The sequence below is a fragment of the Lepisosteus oculatus genome, chromosome 17, assembly GCF_040954835.1.
Source record: "Lepisosteus oculatus isolate fLepOcu1 chromosome 17, fLepOcu1.hap2, whole genome shotgun sequence".
Classification (NCBI taxonomy): Eukaryota; Metazoa; Chordata; class Actinopteri; order Semionotiformes; family Lepisosteidae; genus Lepisosteus; species Lepisosteus oculatus.
Window position 1 is genome coordinate 3,405,404 of NC_090712.1, and position 16,385 is coordinate 3,421,788.

Genomic DNA, 16,385 nt, shown 5'->3' on the forward strand with positions numbered 1-16,385 from the left:
TTCTAATTATACATTAAACAAACTATAACACCTTTTATTTGATGCAGTCTATGGTAAATAAACTTCCAGTCTTGCTGGCTTAACATTACTGGAAGTTCTGGATATACACTAAACATCAATCACCATTCAGATTCAAAGCAGAATTCTTTGAAACAAGTAAAAATTACCACAAATTCTTATACAGTAGGTACCTGTGGTGTTAGGTCTCAATTTCAAAATGACCACCCTAATAACATCTGTCCATGTTACAGGCAAGAGCACTTATAATATATACTTATAAAAATGCTGGAATAGTAGTCAGGAAGTCTGAAATTCAGGCACCAGTTGAACTCGGAGGGAACTTCAGGTAAGCCAGATTGTCTAAGCACACAGCAGAATTTTTCTAGGACACAAGTCTTCTGAAACTCTAGTCTTCTGAAAAGTGACCAAATAGTCAGGACCACAGTTTAAAATGTAGCCTAAAGTACAGCCCTTCCTACAGTACAGTGTTTCCGCGCTTCACACTGGGACACTGGTCTGGAAATTCAGGTCCAGGGGAGGAGCACCACCAGCTGGACCACCAACACCCCTTGCAGCACCACCCTGGGTTTCCTTTGAGGTGAACCCGTCTCAGTGCTGACCAGGCCCAGCCTGGCTTAGCTTCTGAGATCTGGCAAGATCACGCTACCAGGTAACAATGCTCCTTCTGTCACCCAGTGAAGTAACTACAGCATGATTCAGTGTTGATCAATTAGACTGAACTGGTCAACATGTGGTCAGATGGTACTAGTGTTTGCCAACTGGTCAACTGGTCCATTCACGTAGTTATGGTACAGGAACAGACTATAGAAAGTGAATAAATATATATATATACTTATTATTAAGGTGCATGCTCTGGAACCTTGTCCACAGTTCCTTTTATACTTACCTTCTTGGTGGTGACGGATCATAAAATTTGTACTGATCCATTATTTTTTCTTCCAGCTTCTCCTTCTGTCTTCTTAGCTCATTAAGCTTGTCTCTAAATAAAGAAATGCAAGACGTATTCTGTAACAAGCCTAATAAAACATTAAAGATCTAAAGAGTAAATTAATGTAAAAATAAATGGTCTATTTTCTATAAAACACTTCTGGAGGTTAGCATTACTTATAAGCCCAAATCACTAGTTTGCTCAGAAAACAGTAACTGGAATCTGAGTGCCTTTGCTGTGGATGAAGTGGCATGTTAACAGAATGTTCTGTGGTGTGTATGTATACTGAAAGCTCTGCTTGTACTGTGCACATACATGTACTGTCTCTGTTCTACGTGGAAGAGATCCTTGCTCTCCATGGTCTGCTCCAGCAGAGTTCTGTTCTGTAGCATCAGTGTCTGTATCTGATCCAGCAGGTGCCTGTTCTCTTCTTCCAGGTTTCCCTTCAGTTGACTCAGTAACTGGAAAACAAATTGCTTTTACCAACCAAAATTCCTTCATCATTATAACGCACATAAACCGGTTACCCAGTGTGAAATTGTTTACATTTCTCACAAAAAAATTTAAAAGGGATTGTGCTAAGAATCATCCATAATATTTCTTCAAAGTTTCCTTTAACCACAGGACATTAGAAACAGCATCTCACGTGAAAGATTCAATATAAAAAAATTGATATGAGCTTTCTTACTCTAGCTTCAGATTCATCTTCTTTCTTTCCAGTACTTTAGACTGCTCCCGTTTAAGGCCACTAATATATTCTAAACCACAGATTTGATTCAAGTCTGGAAAAGAACCACCATGCTGATGCACACTGTAAATTTTCTAGAGAGACGTTTCCCTGGGGACACTGTCCCACTACACTGACCGGAAGCAGGCCCCCAAAAGAATCAACTGCTCTGTTCCTGGACTGAGATTTCTGGCCTTGGTACCTCACACTGGTTGTTCAGTTTGGTGGACGTAATGTCGAGCTGCTGGTACTGTTCCTTTAACTTGGAAAACTCTGCCTCCAGACGCGTCTGCTCCAGCTTTGCACTGTTCAGCAGGCTCTTGAGGTTCTTGTGATCTGTCTGCAGCCCCTCGTTGTCTTTCAGCAGCTGATTGTAGGTTTGATTCAGCCTTCAAACACAGAAGTGTGGTTTAATGTATGGTATTTTAAAGCACCATCATAACTATAGACAATATTATATGCTCGTGGTATGCTGAATTAAGATGGCATGTGTCTACCAAGTGCATTTTGAACAACTTGAACAACTTGAAAGTTGCTCATCAAATATTCCATTCAGTCTCCAGCCGACACTGCCCAGTAGTTCTGTGTATTTCTGACTCGCACAGATAAAAATGGCATCGAGTCAATATGAACCCATTCGTGCCCCCATTTGACACAGAAGCTAAATTCGTGGTGGAAACATATAAACATGTGGTTAATGGTTCAGGTAGAATTTAAATATGAGCAGATGAAAGTGAATTTTTGTATTAATATGAATAATAACTTGAAGATGTTTTTTTGAAAAATGAAAAAAGTCATTCTTAGTATTCAGGGGCCCGATATTGCATAACTCCTTCAGTCTGATCAGTATCAGTCTGATGTAGAAACTAACTTTACCCTTATTTCCAAAAGAGTAAAATTGTACTGCAAGTGACTCACATTGCTTGAGCCCGCCTTCTGTTTTTGTAGCAGTAAAGGGAATCTATTATAACATACTTATTATTAAACAAAGAAATAGAAAGTAAAACTCATTGGGAACTCTACACCATACAGATCTCTCTTTTTTCCAACAGTATTTAAGTATTTTTTGATATAATGCAATCTGACATAATTCAATCTTGAACTTAAATTAAAACCAGTTTTCTAAGAAGGTATATGCTATATAAGAGTTTGGTGTGGCTTTAACAGTGAAGCACTAAGGGAAGGGAAAATCAATCGGATGCAAGGGTGTGGAGTCATAAATGTGGCACACACATGCAGAAACCACAAAGCAAACCAGAAAACAGGAGGTCCTGCAGGTATTGGTGCACCTGTGCTAACCCAAAAGGCTCTTTGCTTCCACACTGCACTTGTGTGCCAGGCCTGTAAGTCTAAACCAAGGCCTATTTCTTCCCTTTACTCACTTGTCATTCTCGTCACGCAGCTTCTGGTACTTGGACACTGTGGCCTCGTGACTCTTGTTTTCAGATACCATTTTCTCCTGCTCCGCCTTCAGGACTTTCTCCAGCTCCTCCAGCTGGGTTTTCTGCTTTAGCAGTTGGTTGTACCTGCAGACCAAACAGAGCACTTCAGACACTAAGCTGTAGTTCAGATCTGTTTTCCTGACACTGACGTCTGTATTAGAACATTGCGCGAGCGTTGCTCCGTGATAGTCCGTGTGCTGACCTGTCTTCCAGCTCCCTGTGCTCCAGCTCCAGGTTCTTGTGCGCAGACTTGAGGCTGCCGTGCTTGCTGATGAGCGTCTCGTACTCGGCAGCCTGGTGCTCGTGCAGCGTGGCCAGCTTCTCGTGGTCTCGCACCAGCAGCTCGTACGTGGCCCTCAGCTCCTCTTTCTCGCGCAGCAGGCTGTCCTTCTCGCTCTCCGTGCTGGACTGCTGGCTCTGCAGCTGAGAGTTCTGGGCCATCAGGGATGCACTCTGGGAGCTCAGAGTGGAATTCTCCACCTGTGCAGCAAATAAGGCAGCTCAGATGTTTAAAGCCTGAGTGATTGTTGGAACTAATTGTACCTGTACTGTATTGTACAGGTAAAAAAAGGTACAATACAGATGTCACATCACAGTCTCTGGATTTTGCTCTTATCTGCTAAGCTACTTCAATGATTAATTAAATTTCCAGACCGATGAAAATAACCGCTTTCCCCAGTTACTTGTTCAGTAACTAATAGATGCATCATACAATTTTAAGATTGTGATTCCAGAAATGACCACTCTGATATGCAGGCCATTTTCATTGCCCCAGCTGGGAAACAAGTAATGCATTATTATATTATTACTAATTATTTTCTTAAATGGAAAATTTGTAATTATTATAAAAAAGTGCAATTAGTGATGACTGATTTACATCCAAGTCTATCAACCAAATTAATAGGTAAAGAAAATTTTGAGTTGTAGGAAAAAAATGTCAGCAGAGGGCACTGTGAACAATAATCCCCTTTTGGAAGCTATTTTCTACATCTATAATGCATGGCATTTCCTCTTTTAAAATAATAACTACCTCATTGTTTTATTTCATTATTAACAGCCTCAGGTCAGTAATCAATCAACCACGACTCTGTGCGTTTGTTTATAAGAGAAGAAAAACAAATCTCCCATTCACTCCTGAGCAAGGGACTCCTTTGCACTCCCCAGTGTGAACACCGTCGGCCCAGCCCAGTACAGGAGCGCTGACCTGCAGCTTGGCGTTCTGGGTCTGCAGCGTGGTGTTGTGCTCCTGCAGGGAGGCAGTCTGTCTCTGCAGGGCCAGGATCTGAGCCTGCAGGTTATCGTTCTGGGTCTCCAGTTGTTTCAGCTGGGTCCTGAGAGCTTGCTTCTCTGCTTGCAGCGTGGCATTCTTCACACCGCAACAGAGAGTGGGACAATACACAACTCGTGATTCAGCGGTCTGGGAAGCACGTATAGCAGTACAACAGATCACAGAAATGTTCACCTCAATTCTGTACTTGAAATGATGCCCTATTCAACTCAATGCATGGGAAAAGTATTTTGGCAAATTTTTGCGTACAATCTAACTGAATAGTACTTTATGGCGTGCAATAGTAATGTTTTGTATGGAGATTTCCATAGCACCCTTTTCTAGTCCGCGGTATCCTTGACTGTACTGTGTGGTAAGAATCTGTATGGACCGACACCACAGCAAGGGAAACAGCGATGGGGATCACGGACAAGTCACTCACATTCCTCTCCACCTCGATCAGCCTGTCCTTGACCTTGAGCAGCTCCCGCGTGGCCTCGTGGCTCTCCTTTTCCCACTTGCTTACACTCTGGGCTTCTTCTCCCCCTCCCCTGGGAGGAGAGCTCTGCATCATCCGCTCCTCTTCCTCCCTCTGCCTGAGGGCCTCATAGTTCTTCTTCACCTGCAGTCACAGCACAAGCTTGATCTCACATTGAGACTTCCCTTTTCACTAGCAGACTCTCCTAACACACTGCTTTCAATATTTGTCATCAGTCAGTTTGATGGTTTAATCCTTAAGAATTTCAGGAAGCCTAGGGGGTTGTGCTACACACCCATTAACTGCTGTAGGTCCCAAGATTCACTTGTTAACCCATACAGTTTATTCATAAGGACACTTTTACATAAAACATTCCCAACAGACTTGGTGGGAATATTATTGCAGCCTCTGTTACAGACAACAGCAAGGTAAAACATTATTTTTACTCGACTATTTTACAAGCATACAACTGTACTAAGATTCAGAAGCATTAGGCTCTTTCAGCAAAAAAAACATCAGAAAATGAAATGTCCAGATCAAGTTTTGTCCAACTAACCAAAGGAGAGACACTGAGATGAGGATACTTGAAAAAAGACTAAGGCCATTTTGCTCTTGTATTTCTGTACTTGTGTGACTTACGGTTTTGAGTTCTTGTCGGAGCTGCTGATTCAGGTTTGAAGACTCCTGCAAACGAGCTTCCAGTGCTGCAATCTTCTCCTCCTTGATTTCAAGTGACTTTTTCAATGTGGACTCAAGCCTGGACTCTAGCAGCTTGTACCTGCTATTTATACATATTACCATCAGACATCAAGAAAAGATAACCAAATTTAGCACACATTACAATGACATAATTTAGAAATCCATTAAAAGATTCATCCTATAATGTTTTTGACTAACAAACCACACGGACATTGGGAAAGTGTATATCTCAAATAACTGATTTTTAATATCTCAAAGCATATTCATCTGAATGCTGTATGATGATTAGCCATGTCAAATAACAAAGCTTAGTTCTATGTTTCAAGCACAAATGTCTGCTAGTTCTCTCTATCAAAACACATGATTTTCAATTCAATTTTGATCTTTATCGATTTGTGTGGAAGTAATTTGACCCACAAGTAGCCGGAGTGTAGCAATCATGATGAACCAGATGTCATAATTAATCAAATTAAATAGATAAAGGATTTGCACAGAAACCACAGAGCTCCAAAATGTCGATATAATTATATATTGTTCATCAGTAGTTTGCACACTGAAAGCCAGATTTTCTTTTGAAGGTTTTTGACAACGAAACCCAGGGCTCACTTTCTGACCTGTACACTAAAACAGTAGATACTCCCACTGTCTGGGCTTCTGACTCATACTGGGAGCCTGCGCTGGATGTTTTTGATCTCAGATACAATGCAGTTTTTAATCCTTTTACCTGTCATCAGATGTTTGCTCATCATCTAGCAGTCTCTCTTTGTTCAGACCTATCTTTTCCAGCTCATGGGTAAGTTTCTCAAGGTCATTGTTCATCTGCTGAGTCTTCAGTTTCTCACTCACCAGCTCCTAAAACATCAAACACTCAGTTTTTCTCCTTATCCTATCAAACGCTCATTATTAATAATTCATATAGTGTGTCCTTAGCAATTCAAGCTGATACTGTATCCATGTTCAACAAATATTTGTTCAGTGTACTGGGAAAGTCCAAGTGAAAAAAACCGCTCAGGATACTGCTAAAATACATGTAGTGTTTTCATCTCGGGATGAAGGAAGATGCATTTAATTTCTCGTCTAGAAATTAGTGTGTATTACAGAAGACAAAGTCATAAAAATCTCTTTCATAATGTTTAAAATTTGCTTGGAACTTCAAATACTGACATTTAAAAATGTATAAACATTGTATATCATAGCATGAAGTTCACTATTCTAGAATTTCTCAATGTTATTTCCCTTCAAAAGAGAACTGGTCTATTTTCTCCTGTTTGTAACTGATGAATAATGTGTGATTGAAGATACAGTCCCAGTGAACGCAGCAGAGTTATCAGCTATCCTCAGGCAACAGAGGACCACAAATCCAAATTCCAAAATCAAGAAGGCGTAATACTGACAAAACATTACCTCACGTAATGTCACTAAAGTCTTTTTGTCAATGGTTGCTTGTTTTACAAGTTCTTTGTTCTCCTTTTCAAGGTCTTTGACCCGTCCGCAGGATTCCTTGAAGAGGCTCATCTCTTTAGCAAGGGACCTGTTCTCCTTCTCTAGAGTGGATATCCTCAGGTTGTTGTCATCCAAAGTGGAATCTTTGATCTCGGTCTGCTGCCGCAGCCTTTTGTTCTCCTTCTCCAGCTGCTTCTTGTCTTTCTCCAGCTGGGACGTCTCCTGCTCCAGGATCTTGTTCTCTTTCTCCAGCTGCTCCAGGCGCTTACTAGAGATTTTGAGCTCCTCCAGGTTTTTCTGCAGGTTTTGGTTTTCGGTCTCGACATCCTGGAGCTCGCTTTCTAGCTGCTGGATCTTTTTATTGCTGTTCTCCAGGGCCTTCTGCAGCCTCTGGTTCTCCGTGTCCAACCCCTGACAGCTGACCTCCAAGCGCTCGGTCTTCTTAGAGGAGGCCTTCATCAGCTCCAGGCTCTTCTTCAGCTGCTCCTTCTCATTCTCCAGCTCTTTGTTCTCCAACTCCAGCTGTGCCACCTTGATGCAGGAAGACTTCAAGGACTCCACTGTCCTCCTCAGCTCCAGGTTCTCCTCGTCCAGCTGGGTGTTCTCCTTCTCCAACGCCTCCAGTTGGAAGCCCAGGTTCTTCAGACCGTCCAGCTTCTTCTTCAGCTTCCTGTTCTCCACCTCAAGGTCCGAGTTCTCCTGCTCCAGCGCCTCGACCTTCTCGCAGGTGATGCTCAGGCTGGTGATCTTCTTCTGGAGCTGCTCGTTCTCCCTCTCCAGCCGATGCACCTCCCTCTCCAGCTCCTCCGCCCGCTCTCCTTTCTCTTTGTAGTGCTCCAGGTCTTTGCGGAGCTGCTTCCTTTCAAACTCCATCTTGTTCAGCTTGCTGCTGGTCTCCTTGATGGACTCGTGCAGGATTTTGTTCTCCTTTTCAATGTCCTTCACCCGGGCCTCCGCTCCAATTTGAGAGCGCTGCCTCAGGGAGGATATGGTTTGATTTAAGTGCTCATTCTCTTGTTCCAGTACTTTCACCTACGACAGAAGAGGAAAAAGGCTTTCAATTCAATTCTTCGAGTAATCCGTTAAGAGCGCAGTCATTATGAATTCCAAGCACGCTGATTCAGTATCTGCATTCAATAATTTTCCTTCACCAAACATTAGTGCAGCAGGTGAATTATTGGATTGCCCTGTGTGACTACACTGTAGATACGTACTGTATATGTAGTAGGGAAGATCATTTAGATTAAACAGGTCTCTGCTGTTAAAATCACTAACTTCAAACCTAATGTTTTATATCATTTTATTCATGTTATAAAAATACTTTTTTAGAAACAGTACCTTTAAACTAACAGATCTATCTTTCAATAGCGCTAACGCCTAGACAGCTGAATATACACCCCGCATATAAATTTAATTTTGAAAAAAAGGGAATCTCTACCGATGTTTTAGAAATGCTAAGCACACAAGTTGTTTCCCTAATTGTGAGCGGATATTGGAATCACACTTCAAAAAACCTCAGAAAGACTAGGAACAATAAGATATATATACTGTATACCTGTGTTAAATTGCTGGTATCTATAAGCTTTCATGCACCTGAAAGGAGGGAGGGCACCCAGCTGTGAATGGCGTGTGATTTTTTAAATGAAGTGCCTCTTGCCAATTTTTGGATTGCTCTTTTCTTGTCCCGGATCACAAAGAGCAGGCACCCTGTGATCCATCAGCATCTGACAGCCCTGCAGTACCTGTCTCTCCGAGTTCTCCCGCAGGGTCTCGATGGTCTTCTCAAGCTGAGCCTTCTCTTTCATCAGGTCGCTGCTGAGGTTCTCCGCATTCTGCAGGGTCTGCTTCTCAAGGCTCATCTCATTTTCCAGTCTCTCCAGCTAAGAAAGAGTTAAAAAATAAAGAGCAGCAGTTAAACAACAACAATAACAACACCACTAAAAAAAGAGCTGATGCCAGAGAACGCCAGAACACAGTCTGGCAGGGGCAATTAAATGTAATTTTACACAGACTGATTAAGATGTAGGAAGAGGAGGAAATCTGCATTATAAATAAAAGGGTCTTTTCAGCTGTGCTCTTCCCTGCAGGGTAATCCAAGGCTGATTGAAGGCATCTGATGTGCAGCTCCAGCTGTTTGCCCCCCCCACAAAAAAAAAACTGTACCTTCAGAAGAGAAGGGATACTAATAAGAAGGCTGATGATAGCACTGAGCATACCCCCACATCATCCCTATTTTGTATAAGCTGCTTATTCAAAAAAATGTTATGTTTCTGACAGCCTGCAAAAGCCAAGTAGAAACCACTGATCTATTCTTTTTTCTAACAAATTTAAACCTGATTTGCATAAAATGATAATGCTATGTGCACAGGTTTAATTAGAATCATTGTTTTCTCTCTCAGTTATTTGCTATTTCTAAACTAATAATATGTTTTTATTAGTCAGCATGTGGAATTTCTTTTTTAATATGCACAGACGTATGTGTGCAAAAATACCAGCATATTACACAAGGGAGTGAAACAGTTGGGAACACTGACAGAAAATTATATTTAGGTACCATTTGTCTTACTTTCTTTCAGCAACTTCTAACCTTCTGCAACTTTAAAATATTCCATAACTATTCTGTAAAAGGTTAAGAATTCTTTCCAGCTTAATTTAAATGTAACAGGAGGCACCTTACAAAAGTCAAGCATCTCTAGGATTTAGGTTAAATCTCACATAGTAACATAACAACATTGCAAAAGAGAAGCTTCCCTCCTGAGATTTATAAACAGTGAATGCTAACCTTCTTGGTCAGTCTCTGATTCTCCTTCTCAATCTTCAGGATTCTGGAGTTGGCGTCTTCCGACGGTTCTGCTAAACTTTTGAGCTGCTCTACGGTTTTCAGAAGACTCTGGTTCTCCATCTCCAGTTTCAGCAGCCGGCTGGACGTCAGTTCGTTCACTTCGTGACCCAGAGATTTTTGTGGCACTGAAAAGACACTTTACAGTCACTAGAGCCATTAAGAAGAATATTGTGCCCTGCTTTCAGGGATGTCCCTATGCATCAAATTAAATTCCAAGAAACAAATAATGGAATTTCAATCATTCTGGAAATGTAACCTCCCCCATCACTTACATCTTTTTTTGTAAATTACTAATTGTTAATAGACTTGCTTCATTGCTGCCACTCTCATATACATATGGCAGGAATGAGATTTGAGTAAGCCTTCCTACACAATATACTCTGTCACAGACATCTGCTGTCTTTTACAATGGGAAGACTCTCAAGTTCCCACAGGAAGGAGAGCATGATGTGAAAGAGGGAGTCACTGTCTGTCTCAAGTCTGCACAGTCTTGACTGCATTCAATCAAGTGTCTGCTCACTGCCACTAGAATAATTCTAATCACTATCAAATCATGATACACCCCAGGCCAAACATGGTGATGTCTGAAAAATAGGCTTTATCTCTGTTCGTGGTTTATGTTCCTGTAGTGTAACCACATCTGAAATTGTAGCATGATTTTTCATTAGACAGACCCCATTCTGGACTTGTGTTTCCATCTGTATTTGGAAAAACAAAGCTTAACAATCTTTAAAGTAAAAAAATAATTGGCTGTAATAAATCTGTCATTCAATCTGTTTACATATGAAAGCCAAAGCTAACTATCTGCCAGGTATGGCACAGGGTGACAGCTGACCAAGGCTAATTAAAACCATACAGCAATTTACTGAGAAGGGGACTGATTACCATCTGTGTGCTCCACAGTCTTGGAAAGCTGCTCCAGCTCCCACCCCAGGTGCAGGGACTCGTCCATGCTCTGTTTCTGAGCCATTTCCAGAGCCAGGTTCTCCTCCAGCAGCTCCTCTATCCTTTTCCTGTCGATGTCCCGTTCCTGGCAGAGAAGGACATTCCTGGTTCATTTCACAGCGCTCTCCACCAGGTTCATGCAGGAAGTGAATGATGACCATGGGACTGGAAGACCCTCAGAACAGTGGAGTTTGCCCTGCTATATCAACTGTGTACATAACTTTCCAACAGCCTCAATGTTAATATAATCAGATACATTACAGCACAATTTACATATAATGGCACCAAGAACCCTTTCAGAAACAACAATCCAAAGAGTCTTCCATCATTATTTTTTTCAGCATTAACATTACACTTGTAACCCCCCTGCAAAGGAATGGGTGATCTTCAACAAAACAACTCCCAAAAATCCCAGACTAAAAACGTCAGAGAAAAACTTCAGGAGGCTTACAGCATGCTGGAAACGTTAATGATCAAGGCACTGAAATGATACGGTGACCCAAAGAGATCCCCGGCGAAACATCCACAGTTTACCATCTCCATGTCGTGTATCTTTGACTTGAGTTGCAGGCTCTCTTTCTCCAGCTCATGCAACTTGTCAGAACGAGCCCTAGCCCCCTCCAGCTGGTCCTCCAGCATCGTCTTAGTCTCTAGCAGCACCTGGTTATCTTCCTTCAGCTCCTGCAGGGGAATTTAGGCCAATATTAATGAAGGAGGGCAAGAGTCCTAAAGCCAGCAGCAATAACAACAACTAAGGAACAAAAAATAAACAGTAATGATGCCTTTGATCACAGCATCTAATCTAGATGCTACCAGCTCCTGTTTTTTCCTTGTAAAGCAATGCAAACAAGGAGTTACTCATCTAGAAATAGCACTTCCTAGTCTGCAATGACAAATTTAGAAACAAAGGATCAGGAACTTAGACGGGAAAGACTTTAAATACACATACAATTAAAAAAAGTGAAAATCCTCAATGACAGTAGCCTGTTTAACTGTGAGCAGCTAGATCTATTCATAAATACAACAATAATGCTGCCATCACTGTATAAGGCTTCAACATGAGAAGGATAAAAGGACTTAATTAACTACTGCTCTAACATTTCTAACAATTCAAAGCCTACCCATCAAAGCACATATTAAGTTCCTGCTTCAGACAACCTAAAATCACATATTACTAATGGTTTGGCCTTTATAACTTCCCTTCTCATAATTCTTGGTACTTTCAGATTCCAGGGCCATACCTCCACCCTGGCCTTGTAGAACTCAATATCGTGGAGCCTCTCCTTGTACCGGCTCACTTCACTCTCCAGCTTGTCCACGCGGATGGCCTTCTCCTTCAGCGCGTCCAGTTCATCACGGTACGCCCTGGCCGAGCGGGCATCCGTCAGCAACTGCAGGTTCTGGCAACAGAAGACGCATGGAAGCACACACTTCACTTCTGGATGGAGAGACACCCCTGTCATCCACAAATAGCTCTACGGTTAACATTTACTAAGCCACAATTTCAGAGCGACAAATGTATAACCTAACTGTGACTCCTCTGTTTCAATACATTTAATACAATACATAGAGATCGAGCATATCTAATTATGGCAAGCCCAACGAAGGACTACCTCATAGGACTACAAATCTTTTTACTGAACGATTTCCAAAACACAGGCGGTCTTTTGCGGTCTTCATTGCCTCTGAAAGGCAACAGCGCAGGCCGAAGTTTGCTGGGGTTTTCTTTTGCAGGCCTTGTTTTATTTGTCACCAACGGTTCCCACATGCACTCACCTCCTGTTGCAGCCTCTTCAGCTCGGTCTCCATATGTTCCAGCTCCTGCCTGCAGTCCAGCAGCTGCTCACTCTTCTCCTCCCTGCAAGTCAGGAACAAGTGTCCTCTCAAGACCCACGCTGCACATGCTGACCTCAGCACATAGCACCACTGTGCCACTGTCTCACATCCCACAGCAGGTAAGAAGCAAGATTAAAGCACACCAGACCTCCTGCTTGACTGTAGCCATTAAATTGGTTGCTTGTGTAAAGACGTGTTAGAGCTACAAGAGGTAGTGATCTATTACAGCCATACAGAGAGGCTATTAAAACCAGTTCTTAAGAGCTTGAAAGGTTTTCAGGGTCAAAAAAGTTCCGGTTCAGCTGTCATGAACACAAGCCTCCCAGAACACCTGCTGTTAAAGCGACCTGTTAGGCCTGACACTGTTATGCTCCCCACACTGCTACCAGTTAATCCAACCCCTGCTCCATCTTGACATCTCAACTGACAGCGCTTCTGCAGATGGACGGGTCGCTCTCAGTGAGGCCGCAAGACCAAGGGACTATCAGTCTTCAGAGCTAGCTCAGGGCACGTCCAGTCTCTAAAACACCGCAACCTAAGTGCACGTCTCATGACAGCACGTCTGACATTAGGAACGAAATTCCACGCTGATCTAATAGCAACCAAGGGTTGCACTAAATGTGATCTCTTTTTATTAGCTCAGGGACTGCAAAGTATTTTAGCAGGAAGTGTATATATTTAGAGTTACATCTGTAGGAAGCACTTATTGCTAGTATTACTGTATGAGGAGGGGTTTAAAAAAAATCAACCATTGTTGTATGCAACGCACAACAGGTAGAGATTTAAAAAGAAACTGTATTCTTAGTTAAAACCCTGGATCTCAGTGAACTACACCAACAGGAAAACATTAATAAAATGCAAAGTTGTACAAAGAGCCATAGTGTTGAGTGTTATATCTGAGTGTGAGTATTTAAACTTTTTTATGGTTGTATACTTTGTGATCGTTTCTTATTGCTTATTAATCAAAATGAACAGAGTATTCACATATCCCATGAAAGGTCCTACTGTTCTGCAGAACTAAAATGTGAGCAGTCAAAATACTCCTCGTTGACAAAAGCAACTGAAAGGCAAAGAAGAAAAACAGAAAAATGTCTGTCAGCACTAAATATGGTAAACCCTAGAATCAAAATGCGAAGGCAAAGACTAGAAAAAAATAGTTCAAACATGCCAAGCTGACAGATGAAATTCAGAAATTATAAGCTGTTAAAACCAGACTGAATTTAAACAGACAGATGTACACAAACAATGAGGAGTAAATACCAGTGCACTGCACAGAAAAGAGAGCACTCAGGCACAACCATTCAGCTAGGAATTTATATTGAAATTGGGGTGTTCAAACAATGCAATGATGTAACAAAGCTGTCTTAGAAAGGCATACTGATGGTTTGAAACTTTCTACTGGGAGCCATAGAAAACGCATTTCTGTATGTTGTACTTATTCTGAAAGAGGAGGTGTTTTTTGTCATTTTAGAAAAGTAGACAAATGTCAATTATACTCCGTAAATATTCCAAAGATTTAAACACAATCATGTACTGTAAAAAAAATGAATACTATCAAAGCCAACTGAAAAATACAAACTACAAAATTTAAACCTGACTTGTTACATTGCCTAGAGCTATGATATTATTCAACCAAATTTTTAACTGCCTAACAGGCTAATTATGGATCCTCCCAACAATAATTTGCATGATCTTGATACAATGTTACACCATGTCACTGTTGATGACCGTTAAATATTTGGTTAGGCTACATTTTCCCTCCTAAATTCAAATATTATGTATTTAATGAGAGATTATTGATACAGGTTGAATTTTCAAAAATGAAAATGTTCAAATGGTTTTAGCATGCAAACACTCCAAAGTAATAGTAAAGGGCCTGAAGTTTGCATTTCAATAGTAAGAGAAAGTGTTACTAGCAGTATGATTAAGGAAAAGCACAAATACATTTTAAATCAGAGGCAGGATATCTGAAATGTGCTTTTTTTGCTACATGCTGGCAAGCTGAGTAAGGTCAGCTGTTTGAGAAAGCACTGCTCAGTGATTTGTCAATGCTTTACAATCCTGGATGAAGATTCGTATTATTTTAAGCAAAGCAAACAGAGTAACTGCAGATGACATTCAAAATCAAACCGTTCGTCTTGCTCTCACAGCCAGGCGGATTCATGGCAGAGCTAAAAGGCCTCAATGATACGAATTAGAGACCCTCCCCACCTGTCTATCTTTCCCCGTCAGCCCATAAATTAACAAGTCACTTTTCGACGTCCACACCGGCTCCTCAATGTCAGTCGCTAAATTATCACAACATGGTCTGAAGTGTTCTGTCATGAGCACAGCCAAGACAAGGCTCATTTTCAAAGTCAGGGCAAAGAAAAAAAAATATTCTAATTTTCTAGTTGTCTCAGATTGTGTGGTAATGATGGGTTTTTATTAATAATTAGTGTGGCTGTATAATGTCATGAAGCAGCTTGTGAAGAAAACATTTAACTCATTTACTGACTAGTCAGTCAGACTAATAACTGCAATCTTTCCAGGCTGTTTTCTGACTGCAGCTGTTCATACAAATCCAAGAAACAACAATTAGAAATGATGGCAATCCTCTGTACTAAGAAAGAGTATAGCCATTAAATGAATACTTCATATTGTTATGCTGAAGAATAAAACTATGCTTCATTAACATGAACCTCAGACTAATTGTAAAATTTCATATTGTAAATCTTTAACTATTTCTTCTGAAACTAATTGCTTAGTACGTCTGTCAAAAATACTTCCAAAACCATACTCACTGCTGTTACCATAGCCAGGCTAATATAATAAACCGGACAGTCTGGAATCTTTTATTTCTTTGTTCTAATGTGCTGACAATAATTTGTGAAATGTTAGTATCAATAAAGATACAAGATGAAGAGGGGGAAAGGCTATAGAATTGTACAATTGCAAGAGAACTTGCAACCATATCATCAAGCAGATTGCAAACAGATAAACTGCAGGGTACGTGAAATTCACCTCAAGAGGCCTTAAGAAGGCAATATCAGTGGTTGCCAACCCTGTTTTCTAGGTTTTGCTCCTGTCACTGATCTCAGTTTTCTGTCTAGAGTATATCTGCAAATTTACTTTCAGATCCTAAAAGGTTAAACGGGATTTGTAATTGGTATCAAAACTACCAATTTCTGAATTGAACAACTGCCCTCATGCAGGTGTGCTGCCTGAAATGTAACCAATTTACATTTCTAGTGGCTAGTTTCTGATACAGTGTTTGTTATTACTAGTAGATTAACTGATCAGCTAGCAAGAGCTGTTTAGTCAGAAATACTGGCCAGCAAGCTGAGGAGAGGCTGTGTAAAGTTCTGTGTGATGAAGCTGCTGGAAACAGAACCATTAAAGGCGGGACTGACTGGAGAAATGTGTTAAAGTTTATTTTTCATCACGTGTATCAATTAAAACATCATATTAGCATTGGAGAAAACCAGCTGGGACGGAAACCTGCAGACACAGTGTTTCCAACTGTTCACATCAATATTTTCTTATATTTTGCATGTTCTGTTTTTTTGGCTTTGGTTGATTCCACAGAAAGAGCTTTAGAAGACACAAACTCAAGACAGAAAACTGATGGATGAAAAGCCGATGTACTGAAGCCCATGGGTAAAGTAACGCATGCCAAAACATTCATCACTATAAGCTTCCTACCATATCTCACTTAGCTTAAAAATTATCATAATTTTCTTAAAATTACACAATAAAACTGCTTGTGAGTGACATT

At 41.0% G+C, this 16,385-nt stretch overlaps 1 protein-coding gene across 6 annotated transcripts in view; it reads right to left on the reverse strand.

Annotated features, from left to right (window-relative positions):
• The window catches only part of ccdc88aa (coiled-coil domain containing 88Aa), a 69,140-nt gene that overhangs the window by 15,394 nt on the left and 37,361 nt on the right, over positions 1-16,385 (reverse strand). For all 6 annotated transcript variants that reach the window (XM_069179783.1, XM_015362450.2, XM_015362447.2 and 3 more), the window contains exons 9-24: positions 12,569-12,650; positions 12,034-12,192; positions 11,327-11,473; positions 10,733-10,877; positions 9,788-9,972; positions 8,748-8,885; positions 6,967-8,037; positions 6,287-6,414; positions 5,503-5,644; positions 4,828-5,007; positions 4,323-4,484; positions 3,321-3,598; positions 3,059-3,202; positions 1,879-2,065; positions 1,265-1,410; positions 908-1,000 (exon numbers count right to left, since the gene is read on the reverse strand). In XM_069179783.1, the coding sequence (XP_069035884.1) occupies positions 908-1,000; positions 1,265-1,410; positions 1,879-2,065; positions 3,059-3,202; positions 3,321-3,598; positions 4,323-4,484; positions 4,828-5,007; positions 5,503-5,644; positions 6,287-6,414; positions 6,967-8,037; positions 8,748-8,885; positions 9,788-9,972; positions 10,733-10,877; positions 11,327-11,473; positions 12,034-12,192; positions 12,569-12,650 (3,387 nt within the window). The remainder of the gene's footprint in view (positions 1-907; positions 1,001-1,264; positions 1,411-1,878; positions 2,066-3,058; positions 3,203-3,320; positions 3,599-4,322; positions 4,485-4,827; positions 5,008-5,502; positions 5,645-6,286; positions 6,415-6,966; positions 8,038-8,747; positions 8,886-9,787; positions 9,973-10,732; positions 10,878-11,326; positions 11,474-12,033; positions 12,193-12,568; positions 12,651-16,385) is intronic.